We start from the raw sequence: 13,233 nt of genomic DNA, 5'->3' as shown, positions 1-13,233 counted from the left end.
TGTTCAGTACATAGGGTGGTCAGGATGGTGGCAGTGGGAGTGCCAGTGTCCTAGCCTGTGTGCACCCCGACCTCATGTATGCAGGTCGACGCTCTGGGTATGTGGCACAGCCCGAGGGACAGCCACGGAGTTAGCTCTTATTTTAGGAGTGCAGTGGATGGCAGGCACCTCTGACTTAAATTCCAACACCTGTAACAACTCAGAAATATAGATATCTATGTCCTCCTTCTACAGATGGGAAACGGAGTCCCGGGGGTGGAGAGAGGTGAGGAAGAACACGGCGCTGTCCTCTGGCTGAGCTGTGCTTGTGCTTGAGCCCCAGCGCCACAGCTGCCCCGCTGCCAAGGCCCTTGGCCTGCTGACTGTTTACCTCCTATCTAGCCACAGAGAGGGAAGCTGACCCCGAGTCCTGTGGACTTCACCATCACGCCGGAGACCTTACAGAATGTCAAGGAGGTAAGAGCTCACAAGGCTGTGGAGCTCCCAGGTGCCAGCCTCAGGGCAGCCCCTGCCTGCCTGTTCTTTATTTGGGCATTGGCTCAGCAGAGGGAGTTCCTGACTGTTGTCTGCACCTGCGTCCATCTTTTATCTTCACCTTGATTGCATGTTGAGCTTAGTAACTACTTAGAGGAATACATTTCTGACCTTTGTCATGTGTATGATTTTCTGTGTTTTTGGAGATGGGGTCTTGCTAGGTTGCCTGGGTGCCAGAGTCTCCTGTCTCAGCCTCTTGAGTTCCCGGGACCACAGCATGTACTACGGTGCCAAGTTTGTCAGTGATTTCTCCATGCTCTGCATTTCACAGCTCTGTGGGCCTGAGTTCTGGCACTGCTGCCTCAGTGGCCACAGTCTGAGCTGGGCCACCTGCCTCACTGTCCTCTGTGGCAGTACGCTTTGTTCCCTTCCGCCAGGCACTTCTGGAGCCAGCAGTGCTCGCAGGCGGACCCCCATGCTGTGCAGAGAGCAGCTGGGCAGATCCTGGCACGGCCTTCGTGATCACTGCAAGCGGAACTGCTCAGAGCAGATGCCTGCTGTTGAGCTCTCCGGGTGGAGCTGTTCTTCTTTCCCAGCTCTGCACTTTACTCTCTGGACCATGCTGATTAGAACTGCATAGCCAGGACATGGTAGTGACTATTGGCCTCATCCCTTGGCAGGTACAACTGAGGCAGGGTTCGTGTCATTGGAAGCTCTTTGGAAGGTTCTGGGAGGAGACAGCCATACCTCAGGGCATGCTCCATGGCTCTCCTCTGGTTTCTGAGAGCACCTGACCTAGCACCAGCCAACCCTCTCCCTCATCTTTTTTTTTCATATGTTTTAGATATATATCATGATCACATTTATCATAGGGAATGTGTCATATATATGATATATTTTGCTACTTTTTTCCCTATTCCCCTCCCCTTTAACCCTATTTCCCCTCCTTATTTACAAAAGCCTTATTTCCTTTTTTTTTCCTTCTATATTTTTTACTTTTGAGTCAGGGTCTCACTGTGTGGCTAGGCTGTCCTCTCTTAGAAACTCTCCTGCCTCAGCCTCCTGAATGCTGGAATCATGGGTGTGCCACCATGCTTAGCTCTCCCCATCTCTTCAGGCCCCTTCTCTGGTGTTTTCTGGGCAACAGCAGGGTCTGACTGCACGCCTATTTCCTATTTGAGGAACACTCCTGTTACAGGTGTCTGTATGACACCTGGTGATGACACACCCTCTCAGGTGTCACCTGCAATGCCCCTTCTCTAGAGCTAGAGCCCCAATTGTGATGACAGGCCTGCCACTGCCCAGGGACACTCTCGTGTCATCATAGGCCTGTCACTGTGCTCTGGGCACACTCCTGTGCTCACAAGCCCATCACTGCCTGGGGTGATGGCCTTTGCAACATCACAGGCCTGTCATGCTGTCTAGGGCCACACATGTTGCACTGTCTGTGGCTCCTGAACTCTCCCAGCTTCATTGCCAGTCACTTTCTCCCCACTTTTGTGTGGTGCTGTGGATGGAACCAAAGGGCTGACGCATACTAGGCAAGAGCTGCACCACTGAGCCATGCCTGCATCCATGGTTTATTTCTTTATTCAGTTTTGAGATAGGGTCTCTCTCTTACCATGTGTGGCCCAGGATGGCTCTGATGCCTGCCTCAGCCTGCTGAGTCCTGGGATTACAGGCAAGCACCACCATACCTGGCTTCCCTTCCATGGATTTTGTTGTTTTGCAGTCCTGGGGGTTGAACCTAGGTGCTTGCTCTGAGCTTTTCTTTAAGCGGGTCTCACTATGTTGTCCTGGCTGGGCTAGAACTTGAGTGCCAGGATGAGCGGAATCGCTACGGTGCCAGGCCCACCAGTTCTCTCAGACACAAATGGTGCACTAAGTAGGAAACATTGCTCATAATTTTATACTGATTATGTGTGGAAGTGGTAACATTTTGGGTAGGCTAATTGATTTTACCCTTTTTTTGAAAATATGGCTCCTGGGGCATCTGAGAGGAGTATATACTTCTCAGATGAAGAAATACAGTAGCAAATATATGAAAAAAATGTTCAGCATTATTGATCATCCCAGAAATGCAACAACACTGAGATTCCATCTCACCCTAGAAAGAACAGCAGGAGTGGTTGTGGAAAAACAGAACCCATCTCCACTGTTGGTCAGAGTACAGACTGGTGCAACTGCTGTGGAAATCAGTATGGAGATTCCTCAGAAAGTTAGTGTTATAGGCCCCATTCAACCCAGCTGTTTGTTCCCTTTCTGGGTGTTTTCCCAGAGGAACTGAAAACATACCACAGTGATATGTATACCCATGTTTATAGCAGCATAATTTGTCATTGCTAAATCTTGGAGATGACCGAAATGCCCATCAACTGAGGAAGGTATAAAAAATATGTGAGGGGGCTGGGATATAGCTAAACAGCACAACAAGCTCCTGCCTGACAGATGGAAGGCATTGAGTTCAGTTCCCACTATCTGAAAAAAAAGATGTATTTTTATACAATGTAGCATCACTAAGCTATAAAGAAAGGTAAATTCAAGACTTTTATAGGCCAATAAATGCAACTAGAGACCATACACTTAAGTGAAATAAACCAGACCTGCATGTATAAACATCATATTGTCTCCCTGGTATAAGAAACAAAGAGTAAACAAAACCAAAAAGTAGAGTAGATATTGTGAAAGAGAAGAAACTGCTGAAAAGGAAAGAACTGGGATGAGGGAAAGGAGAAAAAAGGGGGGGGGGAACGTGTATACACAAGGTAGCTAAGATAATTGTACTAATTTTTATTGGTTTATTGAAAAGAGCAGTTAATGTTTTTTTTTTTAAATTTTTTGACCAGCTTTGCATGCTTGTATCTAATAATCTGAAGTTATTTTGATAACAGTATGCAATATAACAACCAGTATTGATTTCCTATCTTGTTTTGAAATTGTTTCATTTTTAGTGTTGTTTTATTTTTATTCTCTTTAAAATAAAATGACTCCTAAAAAAATTTTAATGATATACATGATAACTGCAGCCTGTAGGTTACGCGTGTGACTTAAAGTGATGTCTGTGGCTGGTGCTGTTTCTGTTGGATGGAGTGTGCTTGGCTAAATGGTCAGAGCGGCTGGCTCAGCTTTCCCGCAGACCCTGGGCAGCCACCCTGCCAGCTTACTGTGTCTCAAAAAAAAGATTCAAAGGCTTTTCCTTGGGCATTAGGAAAATTGTTCCTTAATGTTTCCTTGAAATAAAATATCTTGGCTTTTCACAGCTGCACAATTGGAAATATTTTTTGATTACCTTTTTAAAAATCTCTTTTCCCCTTGTGACAGGTTGTCCTTAAATGCCCTTGCCAACTTCCTGAGACCTTTCTATATCTTCCGCCTAGTGTGGGGACCCTTCTAAATCTGAGTCTGGGCAGTGAGGATCATTTTCTGAATGAGCTAGTCACTCTGCACAGGCTGTGTTGTCAGGAGCCTTAAGTACCAGCTGTGGTCAAAATATATGGTGACTTGTATTTTAATTTTTAAAAAATATATTGCCATAAAAGCCACATTACCATGCATCCTTTTCAGAAAACTCCCCTAGTTTCAGTCACATCTTCATTCTTGCTGCTTTCTGTCGCAGCTCTGGAGCTTCTTGCTGAATGTCTTTAGAAGGTATGATCAAAAATAGTGAGAGCTGGGCTGAGGAGATAGCTCAGCAGCTTAAGCACCTGCTGGCAAGTGCAAGGTCCTGAGTTCAATCCCCGGTATTGCAAAAAAACAAAACAACAACAACAAAAAAAACTGTTGCCGATTGCCTGCCAATGGAAAGACAGCTCATAAAAACATGATGCTGTGTCCTCATCTACCGTATTCACCAGATCTGGTACTGTGCGACTTCTGGCTCTTCTGCAAAGTCAAGATGATCATGAAAGGTGATTTTAAATCCATTTAGCACATCAGGGCAGCCGCCAATGGCACAACTAAAGACAGGAAAAAAAACTCTGGAGCTCCTGCAGAAAGTCGCAAGAATGGGGGGATGAGTGTGTTTGAAGTCACAGTAGCATATTTTGAGGAAGAGGGAAAAATACACATTCATGGCTCTGTATTTCACTATAATAAATTTTTAAAAATTAGTTCACCATTTTTTTCTGTCATACCTCAGATGTTTAGAGTTTAATAATTTAGTCTTTTAGTGTCCAAGCTGAATGATGTAATCACTGTTGTATTTTTCACATTTTGTAAAACAGGGTCCTAGCATATTGTGTTCGTTACCTAACTTTGTTTTCAGTTTTTAGTATCAGCAACAAAGTAATTATTGAGTAATTTCTCCTTTTTCTTTAGGCTCTGATATATGCATTTTCCTTTGTTTTAGAGAGCATTGCTTCCCAAATTCCTCATTCGAGGCCACCTCAACTCCACCAACTGTACAATCACACAGCCACTGACGGGCGAGCTGGTGGTAGAGCACTCGGATGCTGCTATCCGGAGCATTGAGCTGCAGCTGGTCCGCGTGGAGACGTGCGGTGAGTCCCTGTCCTCTGCCTGTCACCCTGGTGTCATCAGTCATTAAAATGGCATGGGTGAGCCACGTATGATGGTGCACACCAGTAATCCCAGCCCTCTGGGAAACTAAAGCAGGATGATTGCAAGATTGAGCCCAACCTAAGAAACTTAACAAGGCCCTATAGAATAATAATAATAACAATAATATATATACATATATATATATATATATATTATATAATTTTTTTTAAAGCTGCAGATTTCAAAAACAAAAAAAATAAAGCTGCAGATGTTGCTCTGTGCAGAAGTCATGGGTTTGATTCCCAGTACTGGGGGAAAAAAAAAGATGACCAGGTCTGTCAGTTGCAATGAAAGTCTCAGGTTTGTTTTCTGTTACTATAACAAATTATCTGAGACTGGAAAATGTATATAAAGGCTTATTTGGCTCACAGTTCTAAGGGCCTCAAGTTCCTAGAATGCATTTGGCAGCTAAGGGCCTCAAGTTCCTAGAATGCATTTGGCAGGGGCTATCCTGCTATGCCACTTGAAGCAGGCTATGTCATTCAGGGAAATGGAGCACGTGGGCCAGAGAAAGCTCACTTTTACTGATTGACTGATTTTTCTGAGATAGGGTCTCACTATGTAGTTCAGGCTAACCTTGAACTCACTATATACCCAGGCTGGCTTTGAACTCTGATCCTCCTGGGTTACAGGTGTGCAAAACCACTTACAGCATGGCCATTCCCTTTGAGGTCTCACTGATCCACACTTGCCTGTTGCCTCCTAAAGCTCCTGTGTGGTTTGTTAGAGAACAGTTGAGTGGCAGGTTGGTATACTGTCTGGAACACTCTAGAGCTAACTGGAGAACACAAGTGTGTCAGTGCAGATGGTGCAGAGCCAGCCAAAAGGTCCAGCGATACAACTGATGTATCCTGATGCGGTGACATTTCCTCCCCAGGGTGTGCAGAAGGCTACGCCCGCGACGCTACAGAGATTCAGAACATTCAGATTGCTGATGGTGATGTCTGCCGGGGCCTCTCGGTGCCAATTCACATGGTCTTCCCCAGGCTGTTCACCTGCCCCACGCTGGAGACTACCAACTTCAAAGTGGGTAAGCAGCACAGGCTGGATCCATGCAAGGGATCCTGGGAAGTTAGGGCCCTCACAGAGGCCGAATCAATGCTGCTGTCCCAGCCGGCTTTCGAGGACAGTGGTGCTTATATTGTCCTGCTCCTGTAGAGTTTGCACCATCACAGAGGTTCATCATGTCACTGCAGGCTTGGTGAAGACAGCCAGCTTGAGTGAAGGTCAGGCCAGCAGAGGTTGGTGTAGATGGGGTGGGGCTCCAGCAAGACCTGGAGTGAATGTTAACTGCCAGGAATGCTCTGATAGCCTACAGCGCACTGTGTGTCTGCCTCTGCCATGACTGTGTGTAAAGATTTGAGCACAAGGCCTGAACCATGTCCTGCACATGGGTTTTGTATCCCACTTTTTGCTCAGGCACCCACCTGCTACTGTTCATCAGCTCTTCATTGTTTGACTGAATACCTGTGAGAAACAACTTAAAGGAGGAAATCTGTATTTTGGCTCTGGAGGTTGCAGTCCATGGTCAGCTGGTTCCAAGGCAGAAGGGCCTCACAGAAGAAGGCTGCTCACTCACAGCAGCCAAGATGCAGAGAGCCAGAGAGGGGACGGTGCTGGGGGCGGGCACAACCTTGAGAGGCATGCCCCACGTGACTGCCACCTCCCTCTGGGCCCCACCTTCTCATGGCCTGTCCTTGTGGGCTCTGGATGAGTGACTCCATCGATATGGTTAGGGTCCCTGTGACTGTGTCTCCTCTCTAGGTCTCACCTCTGAACATAAGAGACTTAGGGTAGACAACTAGTTCTCTCCCGTAACAGTGGTTTTCCTGCATGCCTGAGGCAACACCAAGTGGGACCTAGCACAGAAGCCCAGGTGGCACCTGAGTGCTCCCTCACCATTAGAGCTTGTGTGTCCCTAGTAAGCCTGGCGTTCGGGTCCTGCTGCTCTGTGCGAGTGTGCATGAGCCCTCTCTCTCCTTGTCCGCAGAGTTTGAGGTCAACATTGTAGTGCTGCTTCACGCTGATCACCTCATCACTGAGAATTTCCCGCTGAAGCTCTGCCGCATGTAGCCCAGGAGCAGGGAAAGCACACGGCCAGAGGGGTGGCTTGCCCGACTGCCAGGGAGCCGAGGCCAGCAGCACATACTGTTTCTGTGATTGTTCTGTATCAGAAATGAACCGACTTCCTTCTGTCCCCTTGAGGCTGCTGCTTTGCACAGGCACCTGCTGAGACTGCCTGTGGGAGGTGCCAGCAGACTGCTTGTGCTGGCTCCCCAAACCATGTTGCTCTTAGCTCCAGGAAAGCAGTTTGTCTGCAGCTTGAGTTTTGCTGGAAAGGGACATCCTAGGGACAGGAGAGAAGCCCCTCTGAATGCTGATGGCAGAGGGTCTGGTCTGGCCAAGTCACATGAAGGGTGCTGGCCTTGTACAGTTACTTGTGAGGTGAAGGTTGCTGTCCAGGGAGGCATGCCCAGTGCACCCACTAGAAATGTGGAGCTTTTCTCCTCTATTCTGAAGTTCTCTACAGCATTTTTCATTGTTATGTCCCCTTTTTAGGGGCCTGGAGTAGAAACATTCTGTGCTTTCACAGGCCCAAGGGGGTTTGGCACCAGTGGCCGGAATTGGATGTTTGCAGGCTCCAGAACTGGCTCACACTCTCATGCTGCCGTATTCCCAGAGGAGACTGTGTTTCCACTCTTGTTCCAGGGTGGTGCTGAATGGCAGCAGCCTCTGCAAAGGGCAGGTGGTAAAGGTGCCTCTCCATGGGAGGTACCAGCTGTGCCCTTGGCCTGCTGGGCTTGGGCTGCCCCGACCCACCCAAGGGACTGAACTTCCAGCCAGGCTTTTCCTCAGCCTTGTACCCTAGCTGATGGACTATGGTGAGTCTGTGCTCTAGGTTTCCTCCTTGGGTCCTGCCCTCATCGAGATGCCAGTAGAGCCCTGCTACCTGCTGGGCACACCAGCCTGCCCTCTAGAGGTGCTGCTCATGCCAGGCTGGCTCATGCTGAAGGCTTCAAGTTATCCCCATGGCCCTACAGCACCCTGCTCAACTTCGCTGGGGGGTTCACCAGTGACACCGCAAGTCTGAGCTGAGTCATCTGAGAACTGGCTCTCCGAAAATACGTTTCTGGCTTGTAAATCTTTTATACTCACCCGACTGCCATAATTCTCTGTCCTTGGTGATGTCTTTAAACACAGAAGTCAGAACAAAGAGGCCATGTTTTGTGGGAGATTTGTAAAGAAATCATTTTTAATGAAATAAAGTTTTACTCTAAAACGTAAATGAAATTTTGAGAAAAGTCTTGGAATGTACATATTGTGCACTTTAGATAAACCTGGTGAGGAATAATTATTACCTAAAGTGACAGCTTAGCTACCTTTGTGCTTTCATTCACTCCCAAGCAGCCAGGTAAGGGATAGAGCTGGCCACCCCCCTCCACTTCACCTGACATCTCCACACCTGTTATTATTGCAAAGCTCAGGTGTTTGCTGTCTGGGACAGTGGCTGCCCTTGCTGGCTAGAGCTGGTCGTAGCCATTGGCCCAGCCTCAGGAGTTACCAGAGTCTCCATTTGACCAAGAGGAACTAGGAGAAGAAGGAAAGAAAGCTATGAACTGTGAATCCAAACAGTATTGTTCTGGAATTGCCTTTTAGAGGAGGAACACATTTTTGTAATTACTTAAAGAGAAACGGGGCCTAGCTCTACTTAGCTCTTAGCTGCATTGTGGGTTGTGGGTAAAGGTAAGGCCGCCCGTTAGAGATGACATGTTAAAAAGAGCCAGAGCCCTGGGCCTGACCTCACCTAACATAGGCCTCTCCTCACCCAGGGCCTGTGTCCTGACCTTGGCAGCCTAGCTGGTTCTGCCATCCCATAAGTCATGGTGTGAGTCTGAATTTCCCTGTAAAAAGGCAAGGAGCAAACAACCTCAACATGCTGGCAGTGTCACAGCACTGCTCAGATTGCCAGTGGTGTCCCCAACATTCCACTGTACAGTTGGGGCTAGATATTGCAGAACCTACAACTGTGGTTTCAGACTAATGTCCTAAATGCCTCTGCAATAGCCCTGGTCATGCAACAGCATGGAGTCATGTGACAGCACCAAACAAGTGAGAGTATGGCCTCATCTGTACCATAGTGTCCCTAGCAGAACATGCGTAGCACAAAAGTGGCGAGAGAAAGGTTTCCATGCAGCAGAGCCACCAGATGGTGGGCCCCAGTTCTACTGTATGTCAGTGTAATAGCCCAGGTCCATAGTCCACACTGCCCCAGGGCTATGTCAGGGCAGGAGTCCCCAGGTTTCAACCCTGCCCATCCTGTCATACATGTACTCATGGGCTGCTGTGGACTTCAGGCACCTGAAGACGAGTCAGCAGGAAAGGGAGGACAGGACTTGTTCAGTAACAAGTCTCGTAAGTTGTAGTTACCCACTTGACCTCCTAATTCCTGTAAAGAAATTACAAAGAAGTAGGCACCAGAGTCCTGTTCTTGATGGGTCCCAAGTAGAGCCCTAAACCCTTCTCATTGGCTTACGAAGAATTCATTGCCCTTCCTCCATACACCACTGTAAGGGGGTCTCGAGTTCCCTTTTAGTCTGAGCCACTACACTCTCAAGCAGAGGATTAGGAGATGCTCCCTACCATATGTAACTTTTCTGGCTCTACTGTCTGAGCTGTCTTTTTGGATGATCCATCTCCTAGAGTGCTACCTTGGTGAATTACCCTTTTCATTGTCCCTGCTGTGATAACTGCAATCCTGAGGTAGTTCCAGAACAAACCCTTTGGGTTTTAGAAGGTTTCCATCCCAGGCTTCTATTTTGTTGCAGTTATCCTGTCAATACTTCCATCATAGCAGCTGGGGAGATGGCTGAGTAGAATAAGCACTTCCCTGGCAAGCGCAAGGGCTGAATTTAATCCCTGGTTCCACCAAAAAAAAAAAAAAAAAAAAAAAAAAAAAAAAAATTCCATCATGGTACAGTGTTGATACCAGCAATGTGAGGTTTTTCTTTCTGTATGCAAGGCCAATGTTAAATTTTTCAGAAATCCAAAGATTGTACTATACAATTCTCTTTTAAAGTTGCATTTCATTTGGAATTTCTGCTTTGTTCCTGTACACAGTTTCTATGCTGGTCAACTTGTGCTCAGTTAGCAAAGGTAGTTATCAGTAGCAAACTAGTAAACCATTTGTCAAATGTCACATTCTGATTAGCAGATGGGAGCAACAAGTCTGCTCACATCATTTTTTAATTTTTTCTCATTCATTTTGTTACTATATAAATAGGAATGTGATGGCTGAGTTCCAGAATAAAGCTCTACATTGAAAGCTTAAGTCTTTACATGTACAAGGGCATACATTTTTATATTTATATATGGCATCAAATGTATATTATGTATATATAGTAGAAAGTTTTCTTCTTCTGTATCTGGTACAGGGTCTCACTACGCAGCTCAGACTCATAGTGATCCTCCTGTTTTCAACATCCCCACACCTAGGATTATAGGCATGCATCAACACACTCTGTCTTGGTGGCTGGTTCAGCGCACCCCAGGCCAGGGCTGGTACAGCATGTGGTCCCAGGGATCAAATTCCAGTCCCTGTACTTGCCTAACCAGGCGCTTAGTCCACTGAGCTACCCTGCCACCCCCTTTTTATGCCATATTTTGGGTCATTACTCTTCCATCTGTCTTTTACATTCCTGTTATTACCATGAGAAATACCTGCTAAGTATAACAGACCAATGAATGCTTTCAGTTCAGCTAGTGAGATGTCATAATGTATTTTTTAATACGGTTGTTCATACATACAGAATGTTTTACTCTGTCAACCTTTGTGTATTTTACAGCATCTTGTAGCATTTCATCTCCTAAAAATTTCAACACTGCCATTCTGTCCAATATCATTTATCACTGCCAAGACTTTCACTATATTTTCAGACCTAGTTCTAACATTGGATCATTCCATCTGGTTGCATGGCCATTTCCCAACATTTCAACTAGCCAAACATACATTGCTATTTCCTTCATAATCTGAAATGAGGTCTTCATTTCCTGTGTCTGTATCAGTGGACTCTTGCTCCATTTCACTGTCACAGGAACTTTGGCTCACATGGTCAACATCAAAGTTGTCATCACCATCCACCCACACCACTCTTCTGTTAGAAAAGCATTTATTTTACCATATTGGGTCATCTTCATCATCCATGCATGAGTAACCTGATGATTCACTTTCAACCTCCAAAACTTGCAAATCAGGTTTTTCATGTGTCATTGTACTGAACTGGACTCTTCTACCAGAAAAAACAAAAGAAACCTTTTATAAAACAATAATCATGGCCGGGGAGATGGCTTGGTGGAATAAGCGCTTCCCTGGCAAGTGCAAGGGCCTGAGTTCGCTCCCCGGTTCCACCAAAAAAAAAAAAAAATAATAATAATAATAATAATAATCATGGAGAGGTATGGTCTGTTGGACCCCCTGAGATGATCCAGTAAATGCATGCAAAACAAAGTGACAACATAAGGTGAGTAAAAATCCTGTTTTACTGCTTTTGGAAATGTACACCTTGTCATTCCTCATACCAAGTGAATAAACACAAAGATTGCTTCCTGTATCCCTCAGGGAAAAGTACTGAGATGCACAGCTGGCTACTATGCTAAATTGTGTAACAATAGAAAACTAAGGATGGGCCCGCTAGACCCAGTCTCATGTACCTGGCCTCAAACTCCTGCTGACATTTTTTATTTCAGCAAAGTGGCTCCCTTTCTTCACTTTTTAGAGCTTCATAAAATGGTCTAGCTAATGCCCCCAATTGGGTATCCATATTCACCACCAGTCGGCCATACTGCAGTCATGTTCCTTCAAGTCTGAAGAAAAATTATACTCAGTAAATTCATCCCTAAACTTACCAAGAACCTTGGAGAGACTGCTAAGCCTTTCTTTACACCAAGCCATGTCTATCACTGGGAAGTGAACGTGTATTCTGATAACTCTTCCATCCTCACCTGACACTTCCTGCAAGAGGAATACAGGAGCCTTGGTGAAGCGGGGCAGTAGTTTATTTTTTGGTCTCAAACCCACTGGGGAAGGGTTGCTGGGATAGGAGCTGACAAGACGGGAGCTCTCAGGGAATAAATGTAATTTAGGAGAAAAAAACTCAAGTTTGTTTACAAGTCAGAGAGTAGCTGGGAATTGGGTGCCCCCAGCAGCATCCTGGGCAGGGGTACAGATACCTGCTGGAGAAGTGCTGGTTGAAAGCAGGGGTTTGTGAGGATACCTGTGTCAGGGGCTGTGGAAATTGCAGCCACAGTCTAATGAGTGCCCAAACCTATGGTCCTACCTATATTCATAAAAATGTAGATTAAAGGGATAACTGACTACTTCCCTTTCACATAAGTTAGCTGGACAATGGTATTAGAATTCAAAAATGAAGTCTCTGACCAGTGTTCTTGGTTTCCCAATTTGTACAGAGGCAAGGGTGTGTTAGAAAACATCAGCCTCTTTTTCTTACACCATTTTCCTTAAATGTGCCCCAGTTAACAAAAGATACCCCAGTAGTGATTCCTTGGGAATACTGTGTCATTCCCATTAGAGAGACCTTTACCAGACAGAGGAACCCAGAATTGGCACCATCTGGCTAGAACCTGGCATAAGAGCTACAGCAGCCAAATACCACAATTAAGAGCCCTTTTTTAGTAGACTTTCAGTATCTCTAAGAGAAATAACAGCAGCAAACAATTACAATAGGTGAGATTATAACAATAGTCAATACAACAAAAATACCAGGGTAGTTCTTTTCCAGACAGGTACACAATCCAAGTAAATCACAAATCACTGGCACAGATACAAGAGCTATACACAGGATAAACAAAAGAAGGTCTGAGAAACTCAGGACACCCCCCACCCCCAGAAAATCTTTTCCAGTAGGAAAACACCCAGTGCTTTCTAGAGCCAGAAAACCAGTGAAGCCTGGTATATTGAAGCTCATGTACTAAAGAAAGCCATAGAACTGAAGAACAGAAGAGGTGCAACCTGTCTAGCATTCAGTTAAGTCTGGTTAACCAAGCCAAGTTGGCCACAGGCTGAATGCATTCTACTGCCGGATACCTGTGCAGAACCACAGACACTGTGCATAACCTCACTCTAGCCTCCTGCCATGTCTTCACACATGGATAGGGCAGTTGGCCTCAACCCACCTTTTGGCA

General features: G+C 45.9%; 1 protein-coding gene across 3 annotated transcripts in view; it reads left to right on the top strand.

The window, feature by feature from the left end:
- Vps26c (VPS26 endosomal protein sorting factor C) overlaps positions 1–9,960 on the top strand; it is a 28,345-nt gene extending 18,385 nt beyond the window's left edge. For all 3 annotated transcript variants that reach the window (XM_023716012.1, XM_004631755.2, XM_023716011.1), the window contains 4 exons: positions 382–456; positions 4,823–4,973; positions 5,912–6,064; positions 7,025–9,960. In XM_023716012.1, coding sequence (XP_023571780.1) covers positions 382–456; positions 4,823–4,973; positions 5,912–6,064; positions 7,025–7,107 — 462 coding nt within the window. In that variant the 3' untranslated portion in view covers positions 7,108–9,960. The remainder of the gene's footprint in view (positions 1–381; positions 457–4,822; positions 4,974–5,911; positions 6,065–7,024) is intronic.
- The last annotated feature ends 3,273 nt before the right edge of the window (positions 9,961–13,233 follow it).

The sequence above is a fragment of the Octodon degus genome, unplaced genomic scaffold (genome assembly GCF_000260255.1).
Source record: "Octodon degus isolate 3935 unplaced genomic scaffold, OctDeg1.0 scaffold00045, whole genome shotgun sequence".
Classification (NCBI taxonomy): domain Eukaryota; kingdom Metazoa; phylum Chordata; class Mammalia; order Rodentia; family Octodontidae; genus Octodon; species Octodon degus.
Note: the sequence above shows the minus strand (reverse complement) of the source record. Positions and strands in the feature narration are given on the sequence as shown.